Here is a 23,228-nt window from a genome sequence, read left to right on the forward strand (position 1 = left end):
ATTAACTGCATGCAGTGCAGTTGTTCCACGGAGGCACGTTCTCATGGGAGGCAGATTTTCATTGGACTGGGGCAGAGCCAAAGACTTTGTCCTCTGTACCAAGGGAGCTCTGCCTAACTGTGTGTGAAGACCATCAAGGCAGCAGCCAGTGAACTGCGTTAGCCTCTTTACAGTTACTCAGCAGGTAGCTGATGGTTATTAGCTGAAGTCACATTTATGTACACAGCTGTTTTAAGTGACTATGCAAGGAAAATATTATTTCACCAAGGAGTGGAGAAAGGCGAGTGTAAGGTTTAGCACAACTCCCCTGTGGGAAATCACCACTATATTTGCAAAGTAGTTCTCAGGAACAGCTCATCTAATGAATTTCTGTGGCAGATACTTTATAATATTGCCCTAACGGTTTTCTGTTACATGATGTTAACATCATGTTTATGTGCAATAATTTTTTTATCATGCTTTTCTAAAACATGCAACTGCTTGAGACTCCATGACAGTATTGTGTCTACTAGCACAATGCTTTTGTGGCAGATATTTATACCAGGATTATGTAAATCTTTTTATTTTCTTAACAAAGCATCTTACATGTGAACATACTATTTTGTATCAAGAAGAGCAAAAGAAGTAAACATTTTGTAACAAAGTCATTTTCTTGCATAACTATTGTTGCTAAATTATATTATGGTACCCCACTTTCCAGTATTAGTCTGTTCACAGTTATGTTAGTTATGTAACTTATCATGTTGTACAGACCTATCCTTCATAATTTACTGAGGCAGATACAGCTTTCACCAGGAGGAAAAAAAGGCAACACAAGGTTGTATAACATGTTTGACAAATTATAAATTTAACCTAATGTAAGAATCAACACTAAGTAATCATATTGTTCAGTATAACGGTCTCTTTCATCATCCTAAACCACAACGTTCTTGAGTTCAAACCGAACACAGTCCAAACTTTGTGAAAGACCAGTTCTCACTTTATATGCAAATGAACATGAAGGGAAGGAGACGAGGATAAGAGGCTGCTGAAGAGCTTCGATAATCAGTCCAAGGCTTTGGAGTAGCAGCTCTCGCAGTGGACTTTCCCACCATGTAGGAACATGCTGAAGAGAAGGTCTCCCATTGGCTTACTGCACACGGCACACTGAAAAAATGGGAGAATGTTATTAGAAAATGCAATTATGAGAAAATACAGTGAAGAGCAGTGTTTTCATCCTTGAGACTCTCACATACTAATGTATTACTCCATAATAGACAGTATACAAAACAGTTTGAGCTTTGAAAACACTATTACCTGGTTAAACCTTTGATTCATGGACTGGCAATGAGCAATAGCTAAATATAATTTGTATTTGAAGAAAATAGCTATTAAGGAACAGGGGTAAGTTATTATAAATATTAAAGGAATAGCTTGACCATTTGGGAAATACACTTATTGGCTGTTTTGCCAAAAGTTAGATAAGAAGATTGATACTACTCTCATGTCTGTCTGTATGTTATATCTCATTTGTTTAATCTGTACAAAAACACAAGTGTAAATACGACAAGTTGTGGTTTTATGGTGGGTTATGTGCCGGACTATTTCTTAGCTAGGAGCTGTGACTTCCTGTCACCAATGGTTGTAGTTTTTATTCTTCTGTGTTTGTACAGAATAAACAAACAAGATATAACATATTATATTAAAGCTTTTTATTAAGCTTTAGAGTTGTTGGAAGGCGGATTCTTGAACTATGGAGAGCCAGGCAAGCTCTTTCCCTATTTCCAGTCTCTACGCTGAGCTAAACTATTAACCAGTTGCTGGCTTGAGAGTGGTATCAATCTTCTTTAACTCACAGCAAAAAAGTGAATAAACATATTTTCAAAGATGTCAAACAATTTTTTTTAAGAGAAAACAAAAGCAAATTTTCCCAGGTCAGTCCCTTCAAGGACATCCAACAATTTATAGTCCAATAAATACAAAAGTGTATCTTCAGCAGAACTGTATCTGAGCAGACAGATGAATTACCTTGAAGCAGGCGGGGTGGCAGTTGATATTTAGGTGCTCGATGGAGATCTTGGCATCATTGCCCACCAGCTCTCCGCAGTATGTACAGGTGGATGACAGCGAGCCACTGGGGAGACACAGCGATTGAGACAAGTTAGTCTGGCCACTGAGTCAAGCAGCTCTCATGCAACTGCAGCTCTGTTTGGTAAAATAACCTGTTACCCTTTCTGTCCTGCGCAAGGGAACGTAATAAGTGTAAATAATCCTTTGATGTCCCCGCTTAGCCGCCTAATGAGCAGGCTTGGTGGAATTTCTGCCCTACTGCTTACACATATCTAGTCAGGGCAGGGGGGGAAAGGGCTCAGGCTTATAGCTGGTTTAAAACAGGTTTAGGGAATTGTGTTGTCACTGGGAGTAAGTGCTGCTGTTGTAAGAGTAACTGACAAAGCTTCATGCAAGTGTCAGTTGAAGTCCTGAAAGAAATTAGTGGCAGTTCAAGTGTATAAACTGAAAAATGTCAGTTGAAGTGTCGGCTGAACTGTAACCACTGAGAGCAGTGTCAATTGTGTATGAGCAGTGGAAGTTGTGTGATTTAGAAGAGCTAATAGAAGAGCTAAAGACGTCTTTTTTTTGTTGATCTGAGACCTGAAAGGGTTTGAAGTGTTAGTCGAACTGGACGCATTGAAATGAGTTGAAATATCAGTTGCAGAGAAACAGATAAATACAGTTGATGTGTAATGGTGAGCACTTGAAATGTCATTTAAAGAGCAAGAGATGAAAGCAGCTGAAGAGTCAGGGGAGAAAGGGCTCCGGTTTACAGCTTGTTTAATACAGGTTTTGGGAGTTGTGTTATTACCTGGAGTAAGTGGAGGGGCTGCTGTAAGAGTAATTGGTGGAGCTTGATGTCAAATAATCGGACCCACTATGGAAAAAAGAGCAGTTAGTAAGTCATCATGAGAGCAGTGTGTTTTTATCAATATTGTTTGTATTGATTGTGTGAATAATATATTAGTCCTACCTATCGCAAGTGTCTCTGGCGTTATGCAAGGACAGCTCCGTTGCATTGACATACTCCTTCACGTACACAAACCCCCTTGAGCAGAGGCAGATGAAGGAAAGAGCCAAGAGTCAATATACATAGTTAAAATAGATATTAGCTGTCACTTTGATTTAAATGTCTAGTAAAAATCACTCACTTTTTGGTCTCAGGTTCTGGTGTTTGGACACGCTGGTCTTCCTCTGTCACGGCCCTGGAATAGCTTTCATAACTGGAGACAGAGTGCAGCAGCGTTAGCCTCACTGACGACAGTAGCGTGATGGGTTATACAGAAGGACTCTACATCTGTCAAATGTAACTCAGGAGATAATCATTTTCTGCCATCGCTTGTTAATGGCATGCTGTTTAACGGGCTGTGATTTGACAAAAGGACATCTCTAATACACATCATTAATCTGACATCTGGAGACTGATAATTAGGGGGAAGGAAATGAGGGCAAATTGAAAGACAATGGGAGAGAAGATCTTGTCATTTAACTTCAGTAATAGAGTTGAGTCAGGAGTCTCTCTAACCAGGCATCGTACAGGAGTTGCAGGTAACTTTAGACTGCAGTATTAAGCGGATACAGCCACGTTCCCACAGGGTTTGGACTAAATCTCTCACCCCACAACGAAGACGGCTGTGTTACAAACACAGAGACAAAAGCTGATCTGGTAGGTGAAGGTGTAAAACAAGCCCAGATGACCTAAATATTAAATGGTGTGTGTTTAATTTTAAATGCATTTCACTGAATTAAACATTTATTCCACTCATAGATTAACAGGTTCACTTCCATACAGTACCATATTCTTACTTCGAAATCTTCCAGTCATAAAAGACAAAAAGCTCCGGTTAAAGGAGAGGGTCTTTACAAAAGTAAGAAAATCATCAGACCAAATAGTAGAAAATAACACTCTGGAGTATTCTTGCATTATTCTGTGTCTGATGTTAACAAGATCATAAACTTACCGATCCATAGCGGGCTCTGGCTCACTGCGTGTCTCCCTGGAAAGTAAAGAAAGCTGTATTAGACTTTTACTGTAGGCTGTAGCACTCAATAACCTGGATGGTATCCAGTGAACAAGAATTCTGCGTTTTTTTATAAGTGTATGAATCTGAACCTTCTGACTCACAGCTCCAGAGGAGTCAGGGTTTATTGACCAGGTGAGGTATGTTTTCTATTGTACTGCAGAATTTCCTCATTCTGGGCCCTCCTCCCACGCTTTGTAATTGTAAACACCACCTACATGCCCCTCACACTCCCAGTTCCTTCTAATCTCTCCAGTTTTTCATCATAAGATGAGCGTTTTAAGAATTTAAAAGGTTTTTTTTCCCAACCTGAAAGTGGTGATGGTTGTTACTGTCTGTGTCTGTGTTTCCTCGGGGCTACAACACAGAGGACATTCCTGCATTATAATAAGTCTGGCAGTGCAGGTGAAGAAGTGACAGTATTAAAGAAAAAACAACAACTTGAGAAGAAGTTGATTATTCTCAGACTGAGCCATGAGGAAGTTTCAACTTGTATTTAGCTTGCTTTCAATTAAATGGTTGACAGGCCCTGAAATTTTAAGGTGCAATAGTCACATCCTGCTACAATTGTGAAAAATAAAGTGGATTAATATGCATTTAATGAGCCCAGCTACAGTGGAGATACCTTTCCTCCTCCTCCTCCTCCTCTTCGTCTCCTTTAGTGGTAGTGATGGAATAGAGAGTGGGTGATGTCCACCTGTCCCATGGGGAGTCATTCTCAATGGACCTGGAGCACAAACAAAGAACATGACATTGTAGCATGAAAGGATGACAAATTCACACTGTGTATATTGTAAAAGAAAAAAAAGGCTGGAAGGGGATCTGTTTTCCGCAGTTGTGAGGAGAAGTTGTAACAAATATATATCTGACCTATTTTCATCAGCACCAGTGCACAATGTTTTCTGGCTCAATGAGTAGATGCTGCAAAAGCCCAGTTACTTCACCGTAGTGAAAGGGAAGGAGGTTATGGGAATAAAAGGAGCAGATATGCACACGGAGCTTTTAATAAAAGGATGACTTACTTTCTCTCAAACATGACCAGCGTATTTTGGTCTTCTTCTCCTGGTTCAGCTCCTTGGCTGAGAGGGGACATACATTGAAAGGCTTTTAGCACGTAATGGACATGGGTGGGACGCATGTAGACGAATGAAACGTGGTGGACCGCGTTGTGTGGAAGTGTAAGAGTAAATCAGAAGTGTGTCATCACCTCTCTTCTGTGTTAGTCTGCAGAGGTGTGCTGGTTTCCCATGTGCGTGTCCATGACCGGTGAGAGCTGAGCCTGGAGAGCCAAAGTGGACAGAGAGAGAGAGAGAGAGACAATGTAGAAGTTATGATGGATCAGACAACGGTAATGTGTGCGTTTTGATAGATTCATTTCTGCAGGTCCACTGTCTTCCTTTCCCCTAAACATCTCTCACTCATACATTCGTAACACAATTATGCACTCGACTCAGTTTTAATACCTTGTGCTGTCAGTGTTGATAGGGATGACGTCGTCTGCAAGGGATTCCAACGCATTACTGCTCATACTGTCAAACACACAAAAAGGGGGAAGAATACATTAAAACAAAACATTACAATTTAAGAAAAATGAGGTGCCCTGGGGGTTTAAAACACTGAATATGAACTGCAATGTCTCCAGTTTGAGTCCGGCTGAGGGCATTTGCTGCACGTTGTTGTCCCTGACTGCTTTCTCCCCTCATCTGTCGACTGTCAGTTCTCTAATAAAAGGCATAAAATGCCAAAAACATGCTTTAACAAAAGCTGTGGGTGCACACAGGGAACGTATCACTGTCACACTGAACATAAAGAAAATTTTACTTAGTTGAATATTTTGTTAGATTAGTTGATTAATGAAGTAGTTGATCAACAGAAAATTAATTGGCAGACATTTTGCTGATGCATTAACAATTTCAGTCATTTATCAAAAGAAAATACCAAATATTTATTCATTTATTCATTTGATATCATCATAATTTGAATATATTTGGGTTTTGGACTGTTGGTCAGACAAAACAAATAGAAATTTGAAGACGTCACTTTTTTCTTTTTACTGTTTTCTGACATTTTATAGACAAAACAATTGATAAATTAATAAAAAAAACAATACCAAATTAATTAATAATGAAAATATTTGTTAGGTGCAACCTCAAGTCACTTAATTGTTAGCTTGATCACAGAGAGTGTTGGATGAATGCAACTTACTTGGTTTCTGGACTTGGATCTTTGTTCATGGAAGTAGGTGACGCACTGAAGAAACAGAATAAAATAAAATCAACATTAGTGTATCAATAAGATGTAGCAACAGTGCTCAGTGTGTCTGGATGTGACAGCTGCTGATTATGAAAAAGAATTACTGCAATAACGGACAAAGTGAAGCAGTTGTAGTCACTATGATATTCTGTAGTAACATGATAGCATCTGTGCTACAAACAGGGGTTACAATATAGAAAAGGGGGGAATTTGCATTATCGTTCCCGTACCTGTTGATGGAAATATCTGAGAGAGGCTGGAGCAGGTCAGGGGAGCTGCAATAGAGAAAAGTGGCTCATAATCAGACACTGCTGCATTATGCATGCCGAGATGCTATCTGGCTGGCTGGAAAACAGTCACAGCTCCAAACCAATATGATTACCTGTTAGGGGATGTGGTCCCTATCGGATATGGATCAAACGGATCAGCCGAGCTGAAAAACAATTTCACACTGATTTCACTCTCAATTGTCAGCATGGCCCATCTTGTGTCGGAGGAATTCTGATCACATTGACTCATAATGGAAAGATTTAATGCAGTTTGAATGGTAAACAGAAACACAGAGGAACCCGGGGGCCAAACCCAATCAAAATCAGACTCTGGATGTCTTTGACAAATGGAAAGACTATTCTGCTGCTGAATGGCAAAATCAGTTAAATTCATGTTGTCTTCACCTAAAATGAACCCCTGTAGATTCCAGTCTACACCAATTACTAAAGACTAGAGAGATCATTAATAGTAATCAACTGGAATGGGAGTCTATCTTACAATTGAATCCTGTTTTCTAAACAAATGAGATTTGTTTCAGAGGAATAAACATTTAAACACATTTACATACATAGTGCATACACGTTAACACAGACATCTTAAAGCACCAGCCCACATGTGACGTGGCAGTAAATAAACTACCTTGATTCGGTGACTGTGGTTGTCACATGTGAGCTCCAGGGATCTGCATTGTCCTCTTCGCTGCATCGAGGCGAAAAAAAGGGAAAGTAAGGAGGGTGGTACGGATGAATGGCATGATGGGAAGAGAAAAGAGGGCAAGTAAAGGTTAGTGTGGTTCTTCTCATACACTATTTACAATGGCAGTCCATTAGAAAAGCTTGAAACCCACTGAACAATTTAACGAGCATGAAAACCATCTGAATATACTACAGAACAGACTTCTCTGTGTGTGTGTGTGTTCTCGTACCTTTTGTCAGTAATGATCACAGTTTTGGTGGTTATAGTGACTGTCTCTGTGGAGCTGGCGGGCATAGAAGCACAGCATAGTTGCAGGCAGAGTTAGTATAAATCATTACAAGGCATATCTGAAAAGAATGCATTTCTTAGCAGGAACAGCCCTGCATAGATAGATAATTGTTTAAGAGCAGCCTGTCATCTCCCTCTACCTTTGTGTTTCTTTGGCTGTCTCATCTGTCGGTTTCTCCTCCTCCCGCTGCATGCTGAGGCTGGCGGAGACAAAACAAAGCCACAATACTAATCAGTACAGAACATTCTCTTCTATTTCCAGTCGCGCTGCAGATAAGACGTGGCTTTCTGTTTCAAAGTATTACTCAGTCGCTTCAGGAATCTGTTCCCTGCTCCAACACGGAGCAGGGGTTAAAATAAGAACTCTGGAAGTAGAGGAGCCCTGATTTATGGATCAAACTTGAGGCTGGGATGGGATTTATTAAAAGTCTTACACCTCGGGGAGCTGGGTGATGCTCGGCCCCTTCATCTGGGGTGATAAGAATTAATGGTACACAAGAAGGGAGGGGATGGGGGAGCAGAGGCCATCACAAGTCTGTCTCTTTCTCACCTGCGTGCCTTGGTGTTGATCACCAAGATGTCATCTGCCAGGAGATCCAGGGTGCCACTGGTCTTTGCTGGGTTTGACTCACTAAAGACACCAAACACAAAAGTCAGACACAGTGCAGAGTTTGAAACTGTATATCCAACTCTGGCAAGGTAAGTTAAGGTAATGCCTCCGCTCGCTACTGACAAGGGCACTATTGATTTTCTACTGATGAAAGGATAATTCTTCGCATAACTCTGTATTTGGGGCTTGAGTGGGAAAAAGCTCTTCCTCTACCTGTCTAGTCCGCTAAGCAGATCCTGACTCCAGCGTCCTGGGCTGGGGGGAACGGGCTCTGCTGGCTCCTCAGGTCTGCGGAGGCGGAAGGAGGAGAGGAAGAGGAAGTGGAGAGGGTGATGAACAAAGGGGGATTTAGGATTCAGAGGAGATTTCAGAGCAAGAACAGGCCACTTGAGGTAGAGGAGAGCGAGACCATTAGAGGTCCAACAGTGCCACCTTGTGGGTAATACTCTTTCTAGACTTTCTAATGTGAGGACTGCTTAATCGCACAGACGGTAAGAATGCATTTCGAACGAACCCATCAGTGAGAGCCAGGAGATCGTCAGTTATTTGTACACAGTTGCTGATCGCTGGAGCTGGCTCCTGTTCAACACTGCAGACAGTAAGAGAAAAAAATACATCAGTGCACCTGCTCTGGCACGTACGCACACATCTCTGTATTACATTTTTAAATGCCACATTTAATCAAGTCTAATTTGGGACTCCCTCTTGTGTGAGGTAGTTTTAGGCACCTGAAATTGAGATGTGGGTTATTTTGTGATTACTTTGAAGTGAACATAGTGGCAGTTAGCCATTAGCTGTTTTCTTGCCAACCCTGCTATGACATGAATGAGGAAGTTGTTGGTTTATTACCCGTCCTCTGTGGAATGACTGTCCGCTGAGCCTCCTTCTTCCTCTGCCAGCACTGGCTCATCATCCTTAAAGCTGGAGAGGAAATAAACTCTTATTATCAGATGGCGTGTGGTTGGGGCTGGGGGCACTAACATGATTACCTTTTTTTGTTTTTCACATTGGGTTATGCTGCTTTCATATTTGTCTTTTTTTGTTTTTTCCAGTACCTGATTGGACTTGTGTTGAAAGAAATGAGGGTGTCGGACAAGGCGGTGAGCGTGTCAACACTGGAGCTGTGAGAGTAGATGGAGAACAAACACAAGGCATTCCAGGGCCGCTTTCAGTCACGAAAAGAATGAAAGCAAACACACCATAGACATATACACAAAGAAAACCATCTGAACGTGCATTTAAAGCTTTGATTATTATTTGTTCTGTTAGAATAATATTTGGACAGACATTATGTTGACGTCTGAGGCTCATTAGTGTTAGATATATGTTATACTGATGTTAAGACTATGCAGTGGTTGAAGTATTAAGATCCCAGTAAAAGTAGCAGTTACTCCATTGAAAGTAAAAGTAATGTATTAAAAAAAAAAAGGTTTTGTTGGAAAAAGTATCAAAAAGTGCTCAATGCAAAATGGCCCCTGTAGGTGTTATATGACTACATATTAAATTACTGAATCATTATCACCGATGCATCAATGTGTAATTAGCATTTTACTGTTGTGTTTGGTCGAGGTGGAACAAATTTGAGCTACTAACAAAATGTTTGGTAGTTTGATCTATAACAATGAATGCACACTATTTTATATTCAAATTAATCTTTATATGTAACATACAAAGTTACTAGTAACTAAAGCTGTGAAATATATGGAGTGGAAAAAAAAGAACACTTTTTTGAAATGTGGTGGTGTATAAGTATAAAGTTGCACATAATAGTAATACTCAAGGAAAATACAAGTACCTAAAACCTGTACTTAACAGTTCTTGTGTAAATGTACTTTATTACTTTCCACCACTGATACTCTGCTACAATATGAGGCACCACTGATTTTGGTGAGTGGAAATCTGACCTTGGCTTTGGAGATGTTTCCAGTTCAGGTTCAGGTTCTGGTTCTGGTTCTGGTTCTGGTTCTGGCTCTGGCTCTGGCTCTGGCTCTGGTTCAGTCTTCACAGTGATCTCTGTTACAGCAGACACTGGGGCAGGTGAAAGTGGGACAGGTGACACAGGAGACGCTGGCGTAGGAGACACTGGAGCAGATGATTCTGGGACAGTTGAAGCCGGGGCACGGGATGCTGGAGTAGGTAATATTGGGGTTGGGGACGCTGGGGCGAGTTCAACCAGAGGGGTGTCCACTTGCCCGACGTCCTCCTCAGGTTCTGGCTCTGTATAGACAGCTTGAATGCGCTCAGGGAGGAGTTCAGGGAGAGGAGTGGCCACCTTGGTGCACCCTGGTTTCAGGTCTTCAAATGGGTCTTTTTCTTTAACAGACACTGGAGGGGGGTCTTCTTTCACAGGCTCCGGGGCGGCCTCCTGCACCTTCGGTGGCACCGGCTCATTAACCGCGACATCAGCAGCTGTCTTGACGCTGGTGTCGGCTCTGTAAACCACACAGATAATGAATGAATGAAACTGAAGGAACAGAAACCACTCGCTGCACTGGAAATAGAAACATGGCACAAGACTTACATTTTCCTTGGTTTGGGCAGAGGCGCGGAGGCAACAGATGCCACGAGGACGACAGGGGAGGGGGGCGGAGAGCTGGCAGGTGCTGGAGTCGCAGCACTCTCATCATCATCAGTAATCTCCACCCTGCACATTTGTAGCCAACACACACATACGAATGAATGTGTGGTGTTGGGTGTGCAGCACACACATGAAAACACACATGAAAACAGACAGAGAGAGATTTGATCACATACTTGGACTCACAGGTTTTCACTGTTAACTGCAGGGTCAGAGATATTAGATGGAGCGTTTACCTTTTAGCCATAAATGACAGACTGCTATTGGCCAGTGGCACGTCAGGTGCCTCTTCTTTGGACCTGAAGTTTTACAACACACAGATTTTATAAATATCTCCATAAATGCTCACCATTTAAAATCATGTGCGAGTTAAAAAGCAATTCTTTAGAATATGTAACTCACTCATTTTATGATTTAAGAACTCCAGAAACAGATTAGCATTAGGAGAGTGACATAAGACATCCTTACTCATATTTCTTAGCAGCAGAAAGCACATAAGACCGTTGCCTGGCTGCAGATTTCTTCAGAACATTGCTGGCTGCCTCCGTCCTGCGGAATGAATCATTATGATGTTAATGTAATCTCCCCTTTCTGGGCGTGTGAGCTCAAATTGGACGTGTTTCCTTGCAAGACTCTTACCGTTTCTCCTGCTCCTCCTGGCTCAGCTGGCCCTCCTGGTTCTCTGAAGTGGGCCTCACAGTGTAGGGGGCTCTGAGGAACAGAGGCACAAACACACACACACACACACACACACCTCATTAAAACACACTCTCACTCAGCTGCCAGCAGTTAACTGGGAATCTGATTTGTGTGCGCTCACATTTTCTTGTAGCTCTCTGAAGGTTTTTTGGTGACTTGTGTTGTTCCACTGTAAAAAACAAACAAACAACACATAACATTAATGTGGGAACCAGAGAGGTCAATCAAAGTGCTTCTCTACTCACACTATTAACTCTGCTTCTTCAAGTAAGAGAAGCTCTTACCTAAAGCCGTTAGGTGTTGAGGATGAAACAGGCTTGTCTAGTTTAGTGAAAACACCTCTGAAAGAAAAAAAAAGAGTAAATAAATTAGTTTTTTCTTCAATGTAACCCACGTAGTGCCAGTTTTCAGTGCTCAGATATCCCTACTTCTGCTTTTGATTTATTTGATTTCTCCAGTTTCAAATTGGATGTGTAGATGTGAAAGTGCTGGTTTTACCTGATTAGGAATCCTGACGTAGGTGCTCTAAGGTCAAAACAGAGACTCGTTATCAGCACAATCATGTTGTTGTGGGAGGTTTCCAAGTGCTTGGTAGGCAACTCTGTGACATTAGAAAGCTGTGTTTACCTTTCAGTGTCAGACTTGGTGGGTGGCGGAGTGGATGTTGTTGGTGACGACACCGGACTGGTCTCTATGGGGGCTCCGTTCAAGCGGCTGGCTCTTACTTCTGCTAACCTGCATGGATGCACAGGAACTTGGTTTTGCCTATTCAAGTGAGTGAGAAATGGGAAAATATGGAAGAACCCTATTTAAACATGTGGCTTACCATGGTTTCACCTCCTCCTCTTCGGGTTCGGCCTGAGTTTCACTGCGGCGCTGCAACCAGCTGCAGTCTCCTTTCAGCTTGGTCCTCACTTTGGTGGTACGGAACACAGCTGCTTTGTCCGTCTCTGAGACACAAACACGAGCATGTCACATACCCACGCACCATCTGAGATATTATACACACAGTAGGCTGCATCACAATGGCATCTTAATCGCCGTCTGCTTGATAGCATGCATGATATTCAGTCCCCCACCACGCAGTCGACCACTTGTATTTTGTATTAAATCAGGGCAATGACAGATGATCAGACTTTACAGACATCAGCCTGGCGAAGAGGACACGCCCTCTGCTCTTATTAGAGGAAACACGGCACCTCTCACATTCAGATCTGATCAGTCAGCCTGCTCACCTTTTGACATGCTTGTTCTAGAGGTTTCTCGCTCTTCTTTGTGTCTTTTATCTTTACAGGTCACCTGAAAAATCAATTGGAACCACATGGAGACAGAGATCGTGTTAAAAGAAATTGTGCAATTTGCAGCAAATTTATCACAACAGTCAGTTGCGAAATTGTCCTTCCCAGGCTATGTTCCCTCCCAATAAGGAACATGTGCTCTGTAAAGCATTCCTCTGCCTCATCCTTTAGACATGTAGAGAATCCTGTCCTACCACTTTCCAAAAAATACTGCTGTTGCCTAATTATGAATGGACACACACACACACACACACATATGATCCTTTGTGTTTGGATACAAAATAAACTCGCACAGAATGATTTATGCGATTGGGTAAATATTGCTTCCTTTCACACATTTACAAATTAGTTGACCCCTCAGTTATTTACGATCAAAAATGAACTGCTCAGGTGAAAACCCACCTCCCCAAGGAACTGAAGAAGAAAAGGAAAGAACTAATGAAACGCTGACGAGTGTTCCCTTATCAGAAAGTAGGTGCAGTCTACAGCTTATGCAAAATAAGTACTGCCAAATTCAGAATGCAAATACAACTTGTGAAACTCCTGGGGCTGTGAATTCACTCCTCTCCTAAAGCACGTCGCCACAATATCTTTTGAGGATATTGTCCTCAATATTGGTGCAAGAACAAATACACTGAGGGCTCAGAGAGCATATTTATCCTAGGTTTAACACATCGGTCCACACAAGATAAATGATTGATGAAGAGCAACAGCATTTAAGGCAAGCAAGGAGCAGGATAGACAACTCTACTGGCAAGCCATCATGACAGGGAAACACCCAGAAAAATGAGAGGGCAAACACAGATAAGTTTTCAGTTTTCAACAGTTTATGTAGCATGATTGATTACTTGTAAGAACAGAAAATACTAAATTCTTACAGCTGCTAAATACACAATCTCTTCAGATAATCACCAAAATCATGTTGTAAATAACACACCTGCCAGCCTGAGTACCTACCTGCTTTCACTTAATATCCAGCAGAGCAACGTCCACCCAGCTCAGTCGAGAGTCTGTGATAGTGTGTCCCTCTGAGTGTGGCTGGTGTGAGCAGGTGGGGGGAAGTCTTTCTCTGTCTGACAGGTGTCTCGGTCTCTGTGCTAGAGAACAGGTACGGGCGTGAGCACTGACAAGCCCAGCCAGTAAAGGTAGATGTGGGGTGGAGCAGTACGTGTTTGTCTATCCATGTGTGCGTGCGTGCGTAATAGGGGTTGCTAAGAACTCTTTTTTTGTTTACTACATTTGTGCTTTGTTCATGGGAGTCAGGCAAGCATGTACCTGTCGTACAGGTGGCTGACAATCAAAAGGAAGAGGAAGAGGACGACGACGACGAGGTGCGCAGCATGGCATACACAAATTAAAGAAACTCGCAGCAACGTCTCCTGTGGGAACGCTGCTCTCATGCTCACTGGGTAGGAAAACCCAGGAAGCACACACATCATTAAAAAGAGATCAAGGACAACACACACATGCGAACTGAGATCAACAGAAACAGAGGTCCACACGTCAATAGAATTAATATAATCAGCCAATCTTAAATTCTTTTTTTTTTATTTGGAATATATTGAATTCTAATTTTATATTTGAAAGAAAATCTTTGAGTACCCTCATGTGTTTTTGTACAAATAGAAAACTGAAACCAATGACATTAACATACGTGTTGCCATGTTTAACCTTTTGTAGTACATGTTATATTAGGTAGAAAGCAGATGGAAGCCTATTAAACAAAATGTTTGCTCAATATGAGTGATCGTGTCTGTTTGTAGTGAAAGACAAGAACAATGATGAGTCTATTTTAGTGCAATTGTCCAACAATTTCTTCAACAACTTGCAACAAAAAGCCCTTTCTGAGCGACTGACCACAATATGCACTCTTTGAAAACACAACATGTAGATCAGCCGACCAGGGTTTCTGTACAGAAAGCAATCTCACACATACTGTGTATACACTTACAACACCCTTTCAAATCAGAAAAGGGTGTGAATAGATTTCGCAACATATTAGAGGTGAAAGAGGAAATTAGCAAGTCTGAGAGAGATCAAAGTTTCACTCTGATGAGCACATTGGCAAGTGTAAATGCTCCACTCTATTATCTAGTCAGATCCCTCTCCCTCTTTCCCCTGAACATGAAACCAGTCAGACGGCCTTGCCCAGTGGCGCTGACTCTAGCAGTGAATCATTAGGGTGCTGCTGGCGCAGAATTAAAACGAGAATGCAAAGTATCTGAACTTAACTTTGCTGTCACCACACCAAGATACGGAATGACAAAAATGCTTCACCTGGAAAAGGAAAACCTCTGTAGCAGCTAATTCATACATTCAACATGAATACTGTGAAAATGAGGCACTGTAGTGTCTTAAAGTTAATCACATTCATAACTTTTTAAAACTTTGTCATCATCAAAATGACAGATGGAAAGCGGAAATAGGACTGTAGCTTATGATGTATTTTCATTGCCCATCCCATTATTGTATTCAGTGACAGTCCTTGAATAATATTCTAGCAATTTGCTTAACTCATAGACACACATGCCATACTGGTGACAAACAGTACCTAATACCAGACACTCCAGTATCAGAGTGCGTTAGGAACATGTGAATTATGTACATATGGAAATACATTATATGGCCAAACGTATGTGGACACATTACTAGTCCCATGCCCATATTTTCATTCATCACTGTGATCATTTCTCCAGTCCATAATAGCCTTGAAGACATCCCTTCATAATGTAATTGCAATGTAGGAGGTAGCCCTCCTTTTGTGTAAAATGCATTCTTAAGTTCAGCCTAAGTAAATACGAGAGTCTTATTTGGTCATATGAAGTGGGTATCCTCCAAAGTTTCAGTGTTTTTAGTGCCATGTTTCCTTACTCAGCTATGACGGAGGGATGGTTACAGTAAGAGGGAATATTGTCCTAAACCACAGCAAGTTTGGAAGATTTGTCTATCTCAGACTGCTAAAACCTCATATTAGCTTTGGCTGAACTTTTAAAATGCATTTTTGCATGAAACAGACTGTGGATTTGTCCCCCATTTCTTGCATTGGAATCAGATTAGGAAGGGATCCTTTCATGGCCAGTATGGACAGAAGGAGCCATTACAGCAACCAAAACGCAGTTTCAATGTATACATGGGTACTTGAAAAAATGTGAACCTATGCTCTAAACTATGGGCAGAAATAGGCTTCTATACATTGTAGCCTCCACTCTTCTAAGAAGGCTTTCCACAAGAGTTAGCAGAGATTTCCCCCCATTCAGCTACAAGAGCATTAGAGAGGTCGGCCACTGATTTTAGGCGAAAGGTCTGCCTCACAGTCCGCGTTCTTAGTCATCCTGAAGATGTTGGATGGGGGACTTTGTGGCGGCCAGTCAAGTTCTTCAACACAAAGCCCAGAAAACCATTTCTTTGTGCACATGTTGGACACGGGGTATCGTTCTGTTTAATCAAGAAAGGGCCTATCCCAAACTGTTGTCAAAAGTTAAAACTGCCCCAGACCAAAGTACACATCCCTGGCCATATAATGTAAAGCCAGGCAATCCTTTTCATGCAAGTTGTATCAGGAGAATCATCATTTAGTGGAATGCATTAAGGCATTTTGACATAAACAGCAGCATCTCAATGTGTGTACGACACACGGGTGAAACACTTGAACATGGAACAGCAATATTTGTACGTCTTGTAGTTTTCACAGTATGGGATCAGTATATTTAACTGTGCTTTTACCATTCACTAAGTGCTTTAAAACTTTTGTAATATCAGACTGCAGTGTGTTGACTGAAACCAGGACTGTCTGCTGCCATCTGCAGGTAAAAATGGTAAATACACTTTGAAAAAGGCACAAATGCTACACATTGTGGAGTTTGGATAAAGACAAACCGTCTGTCCCCTCATTTTGAATCATCCATTCAGAGTGACCTGTTCACCTTAACTGCACTACACAGCCTTGCATGTCCCAACAGACTTCACCTCTGTTCTACCATCAAGCCCCTTGTCTGAGATGAGGGTAGCTCTGCACTGTGCGTGCGATCCCCTCCTTCAGACTGACTACCGGTTTGTAGCCCAGGTCCTGCTTGGCGCGGTCACAGCTGTAGTAGTGGTGGGTTCCGGCCAGGGCCACTCTCATTGGTGTAAAGGTGGGTTTAAAGGACACTAGAGGACGAAGGATCAGGGCCAGCAGCCAGAGGAGCAGGGCCAGTCCATACACAAGAATGTAGGGGAGGTGGTAGCGGGGAGCAGCATATCCCAGACCCACCAAGACCTCAGACATGAAGTCCCAGAATCTAACTGGCTCGTCATTGGTGATGTGGTATGGCTGAAAGTGAAGCGGAGGATACAAGATTTAAGATGCATTAACCTAAGAAGAGAGTGTGTAACTAGCAACATGATTTAATTGACAGAATCCTTTAGAAGGGCAATACCATGAGGTCGGCTCTGCATTTGATTTTATTCTCACTCACTTTTCCACAAAGGGGGGAATCCGGCCTCAGGCGCTCAGCAGCCAGGATGTGGCCATGAACTACATTCTCCACAAAGGTGAAATCCACCAGATTGGTCCCATCACTGAAGAAAACAAAGACAGAGAATTACATAAAGAAATATACAAATAAGGATGTAAAAACTACAAGAATTAAAGCATTTAATCATTCAGCCATTGGTACAGCAGTCTATGGGCTGTGCATTTTCCACCACCTCACTATAGTAGTGGGTCAGCCAGTGAGTGAGTGTGGTTTAAGAGGAAGGACAGTGGATAAGTAGGTTTTACAGATAATACAATTTCAGAATCCAGTGTTTTTGACTGCAGTGTAAGAACATAAATACATGCAATATGATGATTTTAGGAGTGCAATCTGGTCAAACAAGTTAGCAACAATAATGCTAGAAATATTAGCAGAACTAGCTGCAGCCTCTGAAAATTGATGCTTGTGTTTCCTTCACAGGTGGTTCATAAATGAGTTGTGTGCACCACTTCATATCAGTTTTATAAATACACAGCTTTTATATTTAGGAAGACAAATCCAGCCCATAAATTAGAGTTCAAGTTTGAGATAGTCTCCTTTCTCTGCCATTCTTATTTATGAAATGCACATGTTAGTTTCCGGTACGTGAACCTCAATAAGTCATACACATATTTGTACTTGTATTTATATTTCTACTATTTTACAGTGATTATTGCTGAAACAAGAACCATTTATTCTATTTCTATTAGCAAATTAAATTAGTCGGATCAATGACTTACCCAATGATGAACTTCATCCTGCCCCTGCGAGCCGTATCCACTAGGATAGGAACCAGCTGTGGGTCCCGAGGGCCAAAGATGCCATGAGGCCGGATGGCAACTGTGAGGAAACCCTTCTCCTTGTCACAAGCCTTGAGGACCAGCTAAAACACAAAAGGCAGGAAAATCTATTCAACTGTACAACTGTACTGTAAAACAGAGGATGTTGCAAAAGAGTGGACTGATCATTTGCGCTCTTCTCTTTCATAGGTGTGACTGATTGTGAAGGGCTTGGGGCAAATAACGGAGGATGTCCGCTAAATATGTACCCACTACTACCAAAGGTGATTTTATGTAGTTGTATAATGCTGATGAAAATAAAGCCAATTGTACAAAACAAAATGTTAAACAGATTTCATCATGAGAAAGGATCACTAAATTATCACAGTACGTCACAGGATTAACACAGACACATGCTCACTTAAAATTATAGGAAGGAAGCACGTTCCAAAGTGGAGCAAACATGCAAACTCCACAAACAAATGAATTTCATTTTGAGACTGTAGTGCAAACCACTGGGCTACACTGGTGAAACAAATAAACTCAAATCAAAAACACCAGTCGCTTACCTTTTCTTGCTCAATCTTGGTCTCTGTGTAATAGTCGATGGGCTTCTTAGCATAAGGAAGATCCTCTTTCCCATTCTTAATGTCTGACCCTTCAAACACCACACTGGCACTGCTTGTCAGGACCAGTTTCTGGCAAAACAAAAACAGTTAGACCCCTTCAATGACCAGTAAATCCTAGGCATAAACAACAACAAAAAAAAGCCCTGTCTCTCATCCCCTGGCTGCCTCACCTGTACTCCAGCCTCGATGCAGGCCTGAATGACGGTGCGTGTGCCCTGAATGTTGACCCTCTCAAACAGCCCACGGTCATCGCTGGCAGGGGCTGGGGAGGCGCAGTGGAAGACCAGGGACACATCCTTCAGTGCTGGCAGCAGAGTCTGGAGCACAACATGACAGACACCTCACAGCTATTGACATCTGCATCAGAAGAGTCATTGGTCCAGGCCAGAGATATTACCAGGCAAGTCTCAAGTGTTCAGTAGCAGCTGCAAGAACCCATTTTTGCAATTTAAGTCTGACTTGACTCGAGGGTCGTGAGTCTACAGCTCTGGTCCAGTCTGAGAGGATTTAGTCTCACCTGTTTGTCGCAGAGGTCTCCCTGGTGGAAGGTGACACCAGGCAGCTCGTAGCTCTGACGGATGTCAAACACAGAAACAGAGTAGCCTCGATCCAGCAGCTTCTCCACCAAGTGTCTGCCCAGGAAACCAGACCCCCCGACGACTGCACACCGTTTATTACTCTGTACGACACACAGAGAGCGGTTATTGATCCATGAAAGCATATAAACAGCACTGGCATCATGAAAAGTTCAAGCAAGCAAGCACCAAAAAATGTTTTAACTCACCGGTCGAACGCGCGTGGCCATAATGAATGAGGAGTGACCAACAGGTGAGCGAAACTATCACGACTTGGCGCAGGTCCTGTGGTGAAAGTATTTGTCCTTAAAGACGGAAAAGTGACCAACGAACGGCGTTTTTAAGTATATAATACGCAGAGCATAACTATGACAACTTCTAACTTAAGAAGCACGTGATACGGTACTATTTACCTGCAGTCAGCGCGTGTGAATAAACCGCGCACGAACCATGGACAGTCAGAATGAGCTGAGTGAGAAGTGCTCTGTAATTGGTCGAGCCAAAGCTCAGCACAAAGGTGACGTTTCCAAATAGCCAATGGTGTACAGAATACGTCAAAGAACGCCACAATTTAAACCAATCGGTGATCATGAATTGATTATATCCGCCTCCTAGCTCAAAGACCACGCCCCATGTTATGCGTCCTGTTTTTTTGCTCTAGCATTTGTTTGTTTTGCCACATACATTATGAAGTAAAAAACACAGAGACAGATTAAACCAGTGTCCATATAAAATAAATAGAAAAACAAGACAATATAGTTTGAAAAGGATAATAGCAAAAGTAAAAGACACAGGAACATGGAAAAAAAGAACTAGCATATATTTGAGAGCATATTTGAGATGTGAGTAGCCATAGTTGTGCCACGAAGTATGTCATGCTGTACTGAGGACCTTTAATAATAATGATAACAACTTTCAGAAGTGACAATTTCCCTCTTGGTCACAGATGTCATGAATGTTTACTGCACATAAGCAATATCTTAGGCATATAAGAACTCTATTATATAATTATTATCTTATTTATTTTATCATTATCATTAGCTATTCCCAATTATCGTATAACTCTCTAGTATTCTCTTCTTTTCTATTAGAGGAAGCTCTGATCTGAGGTCTGCTGACACTAGAGGGTGTATTGAGGCAATTTCCCAGCACGAGCCAATGCACCATTTATATCATACAATATGCAATAAGATGTACTTTGCATATAAATATGACACAAAGACTTCGTCACTCTCCACATCCTGTTCCAGCATGTTATATTTCTTTGGGGAATCTAAGGAGATTTGACTTCAGTCTCTACAGTTGTGGATTTTCTGATTGTGTCTTGCGCCCCGTGATCATCAGCAACCAATCATCTTTTTGCCCGACAGGTGCGTTTGATTTTTATTCCCACTGGTGCCTGTCCGAATCCTGCTTCGATACCTCAATGGCCATTAAAAAACTGGCTCGTCTGCCGGCACAAAGGGTGAACAAATCAAACGCCCGGGCTCCATGACAGCAGCTGCTGAGCATACTGTTGGCTAGAAACGGTCATTTTCTGCACATTTTAGCAGCTGTTCCTGCGAAATAAATAAGACGAGTTTGAGGAATAAGAGACTATCTCGCGTTCGGTGTAATTAAACGGTTAATGTTAAAGTATAAACCGTTTTATCATCTCCTCCCTACATGGCTTCATAGCCCAGAGGAAAACATTGATTGCCTCATAGATCTGCAGTTCCTTTTTGTCAATCACATACACAGCAAGTGATGGTGAGTGGAAATGTTTCATGATAACCTAAATCTATGTTTGTGAGTTGTATTTTAGCACCAGGTGATGGATATTTACATTATTCCTTATTCCTGTAAACAGCTAACCCTAACCCTTTTTAGGTCTGGGAAAATGCTTAATTTCCCCCAGAAACCTCTCTGATTCTGATGTTATCATAGACCTGGTGGCTCTTGTGTCTGCTACCATGACATTTTATTTTCCCTTTACCTCCACCTGTGTCCCCACCAGGCGACCAGTGCCAAGAGACCATCCCTGCAGGGTCCTGTGCCACCTCCTCGCAAGAAGACAACCCCCAAACCGGAGCTGACCGAGGAGCAGAAGCAGGAGATCAGGGAGGCCTTCGAGCTGTTTGACACAGATGGATCCGGATACATCGATGTCAAGGAGCTCAAGGTAGAAGTGCTCAAACATCGATCACGATCAACACGTGTCAGGAGGGGGCAGAAGCCAGTTTTCTGTGTGTGTGCTTCACTCTCCACCTTTCTCACCCTCATGCCAGGTTGCAATGCGAGCTCTGGGGTTCGAGCCAAAGAAAGAGGAGATCAAGAAGATGATTGGTGAAGTGGATAAGGACGGCACGGGGAAAATCTCCTTCGCTGACTTCCTCACTGTCATGACACAGAAAATGGTCAAGAAATATATTACTATAATTAGCCCATCCTATGTATTTATTCCCATTGCTTGCGACTCCAACAGTCTTTCGTTTGTCTTTCGTTTTAAAGTGAGCTGCTGGTTTTGGTTTTAATTCCAGACTTTAGTCCATAACCTTAACTCCACCCTATCAGCTCCATTTAGATTTCCCATTGATTTTACTGGTATTGCTTTTCATTGGCACACACACGAACTCTGGCCACATTTTTGAGTTTATGATGCAGTTGTTCTATTGTCTGTTTTTCGACGACCACATGCCTCCAGCAGAATTTGCAGTTTGTGGTAAAACTACCCTCCATCTTCTCTGATTTTAGGCTGAGAAGGACTCCAAAGAGGAGATCCTGAAAGCTTTCCGCCTGTTTGATGACGACGAGACGGGCAAGATCTCGTTCAGGAATCTGAAGAGAGTTGCCAAAGAGCTGGGAGAGAACCTCACAGACGAAGAGCTGCAGGTAAAGGACGCAATTATGTAATAAAACAATATTCAGTGTACTACTGAAGCTACTGTAGCTTACAGGTCATAACTTGCAATTTTGAATAATGTCAACACAACATTTGCTCATGAATTCTATCAGACTAGCTTGATTTGCATCCTCCTTTCTTCTGTTCATGTCCTCTTCTGTTGTGTGTTTCTGAAGGAAATGATAGACGAGGCGGACAGGGATGGAGATGGGGAAGTGAACCAGCAGGAGTTCCTGCGCATTATGAAGAAAACCTGCCTGTACTGAAGGAAGTGCATCAGGGTCGGTGGTGCGTGATGTCGAGGGGACCAGCGGTGGTTTTACATGTAATGCTGCTCATGTATCAAAATTTTCCTCTCCCTATTTTTGTGTCGTGCCATACATGTTCACTTAAAACGAGTCAATCGATTAACTGTCACATATTACACTGAAAGGAAATTGTTAAAAGACTTGAGCACAAAGTCTGGTCAAATGCCAAATTATCCTCCTTTGACTTACATGATAATCTACATTACATCTGCCAAACGCAGTAAGAGCATACTCTCTTTCTTGTTTATAATGCTGCATACTTTTATGAAGAATACATTGATAATATTAATGATAACATGTAGGTTATTTGTTGTCAAGGAATTCTCAGTGCCTACGTCTATACGGTGACAAACAAAGTACATTCCAATGCTTTTGATTGATAATACAGTGCGTGCATGAAGTTTCATCCATCTGCAGATTGTTTGGTTTATACTGGTAACTCCAGTGTTTCATGTTTTGGCTCTTGTACGCAGAGATATTTGTAATAGCGGTTGGTTAACCGCTGATGATTGGTGAGTGCTGTCTCACCTCAGTGCTACCTGTGGATTTGTGCCTGTGCCTCTTAAAAGGGGGGCGATCATCACAATCAGGGAAGCTGCCTGACCTCTCTGCCCTGCACACCTTCCCCACAAGTCCCACTACCTTTAAAATATGATTGTGTATTTTTCTTGCAGCATTAAGTATTTATCCCTCTGTTGTGTATGACTTCTCTTCCATATTCTTGAATGTTTTGTATAATGCATAGTGACTTTAATGAGTAGATATACAGCATATAAGTGTTTAAATTAAATATCTTGAAGCAGTCTTTCCTGTCTT

The 23,228-nt window shown here is 41.9% G+C and overlaps 3 protein-coding genes across 4 annotated transcripts; 1 reads left to right on the forward strand and 2 right to left on the reverse strand.

Moving 5' to 3' along the window:
* Positions 1 to 547: 547 nt before the first annotated feature.
* Positions 548 to 13,913, reverse strand: znf185 (zinc finger protein 185 with LIM domain). 2 transcript variants are annotated; one of them, XM_070913516.1, is made up of 34 exons: positions 13,702 to 13,913; positions 12,682 to 12,745; positions 12,273 to 12,396; positions 12,074 to 12,181; positions 11,945 to 11,971; positions 11,731 to 11,787; positions 11,568 to 11,615; positions 11,387 to 11,458; positions 11,216 to 11,296; positions 10,984 to 11,046; positions 10,691 to 10,813; positions 10,074 to 10,601; positions 9,225 to 9,290; positions 9,019 to 9,090; positions 8,684 to 8,758; positions 8,383 to 8,457; positions 8,110 to 8,190; positions 7,700 to 7,759; positions 7,501 to 7,554; positions 7,215 to 7,274; positions 6,688 to 6,738; positions 6,536 to 6,580; positions 6,258 to 6,302; positions 5,516 to 5,581; positions 5,260 to 5,331; positions 5,075 to 5,131; positions 4,678 to 4,779; positions 4,362 to 4,409; positions 3,993 to 4,028; positions 3,183 to 3,254; positions 3,005 to 3,079; positions 2,843 to 2,908; positions 2,008 to 2,113; positions 548 to 1,146 (listed from the first exon to the last, which is right to left on the reverse strand). In XM_070913516.1, the coding sequence occupies exons 2-34, from the start codon at positions 12,689 to 12,691 to the stop codon at positions 1,045 to 1,047; spliced, it is 2,727 nt and encodes a 908-aa protein (XP_070769617.1). In that variant the 5' UTR covers positions 12,692 to 12,745; positions 13,702 to 13,913; the 3' UTR covers positions 548 to 1,044. The 2 variants fall into 2 exon arrangements, with proteins under 2 accessions (XP_070769617.1, XP_070769616.1); XM_070913515.1 differs by having other exon boundaries at positions 12,074 to 12,211.
* A 2,810-nt stretch (positions 13,914 to 16,723) lies between these two features.
* nsdhl (NAD(P) dependent 3-beta-hydroxysteroid dehydrogenase NSDHL) lies at positions 16,724 to 19,453 on the reverse strand. The gene is made up of 7 exons (XM_070913758.1): positions 19,433 to 19,453; positions 19,166 to 19,327; positions 18,819 to 18,965; positions 18,589 to 18,717; positions 17,981 to 18,123; positions 17,202 to 17,304; positions 16,724 to 17,056 (listed from the first exon to the last, which is right to left on the reverse strand). Exons 1-7 carry the CDS (start codon positions 19,451 to 19,453, stop codon positions 16,724 to 16,726), a joined length of 1,038 nt encoding a protein of 345 aa, XP_070769859.1.
* Positions 19,454 to 20,923: 1,470 nt separating this feature from the next.
* On the forward strand, positions 20,924 to 22,392 carry cetn2 (centrin, EF-hand protein, 2). Its single transcript, XM_070913101.1, has 5 exons — positions 20,924 to 20,972; positions 21,220 to 21,384; positions 21,491 to 21,619; positions 21,957 to 22,094; positions 22,281 to 22,392. The coding sequence occupies exons 1-5, from the start codon at positions 20,970 to 20,972 to the stop codon at positions 22,368 to 22,370; spliced, it is 525 nt and encodes a 174-aa protein (XP_070769202.1). The 5' UTR covers positions 20,924 to 20,969; the 3' UTR covers positions 22,371 to 22,392.
* Positions 22,393 to 23,228: the final 836 nt, after the last annotated feature.

Source organism: Enoplosus armatus, chromosome 10 (genome assembly GCF_043641665.1).
Source record: "Enoplosus armatus isolate fEnoArm2 chromosome 10, fEnoArm2.hap1, whole genome shotgun sequence".
Classification (NCBI taxonomy): domain Eukaryota; kingdom Metazoa; phylum Chordata; class Actinopteri; order Centrarchiformes; family Enoplosidae; genus Enoplosus; species Enoplosus armatus.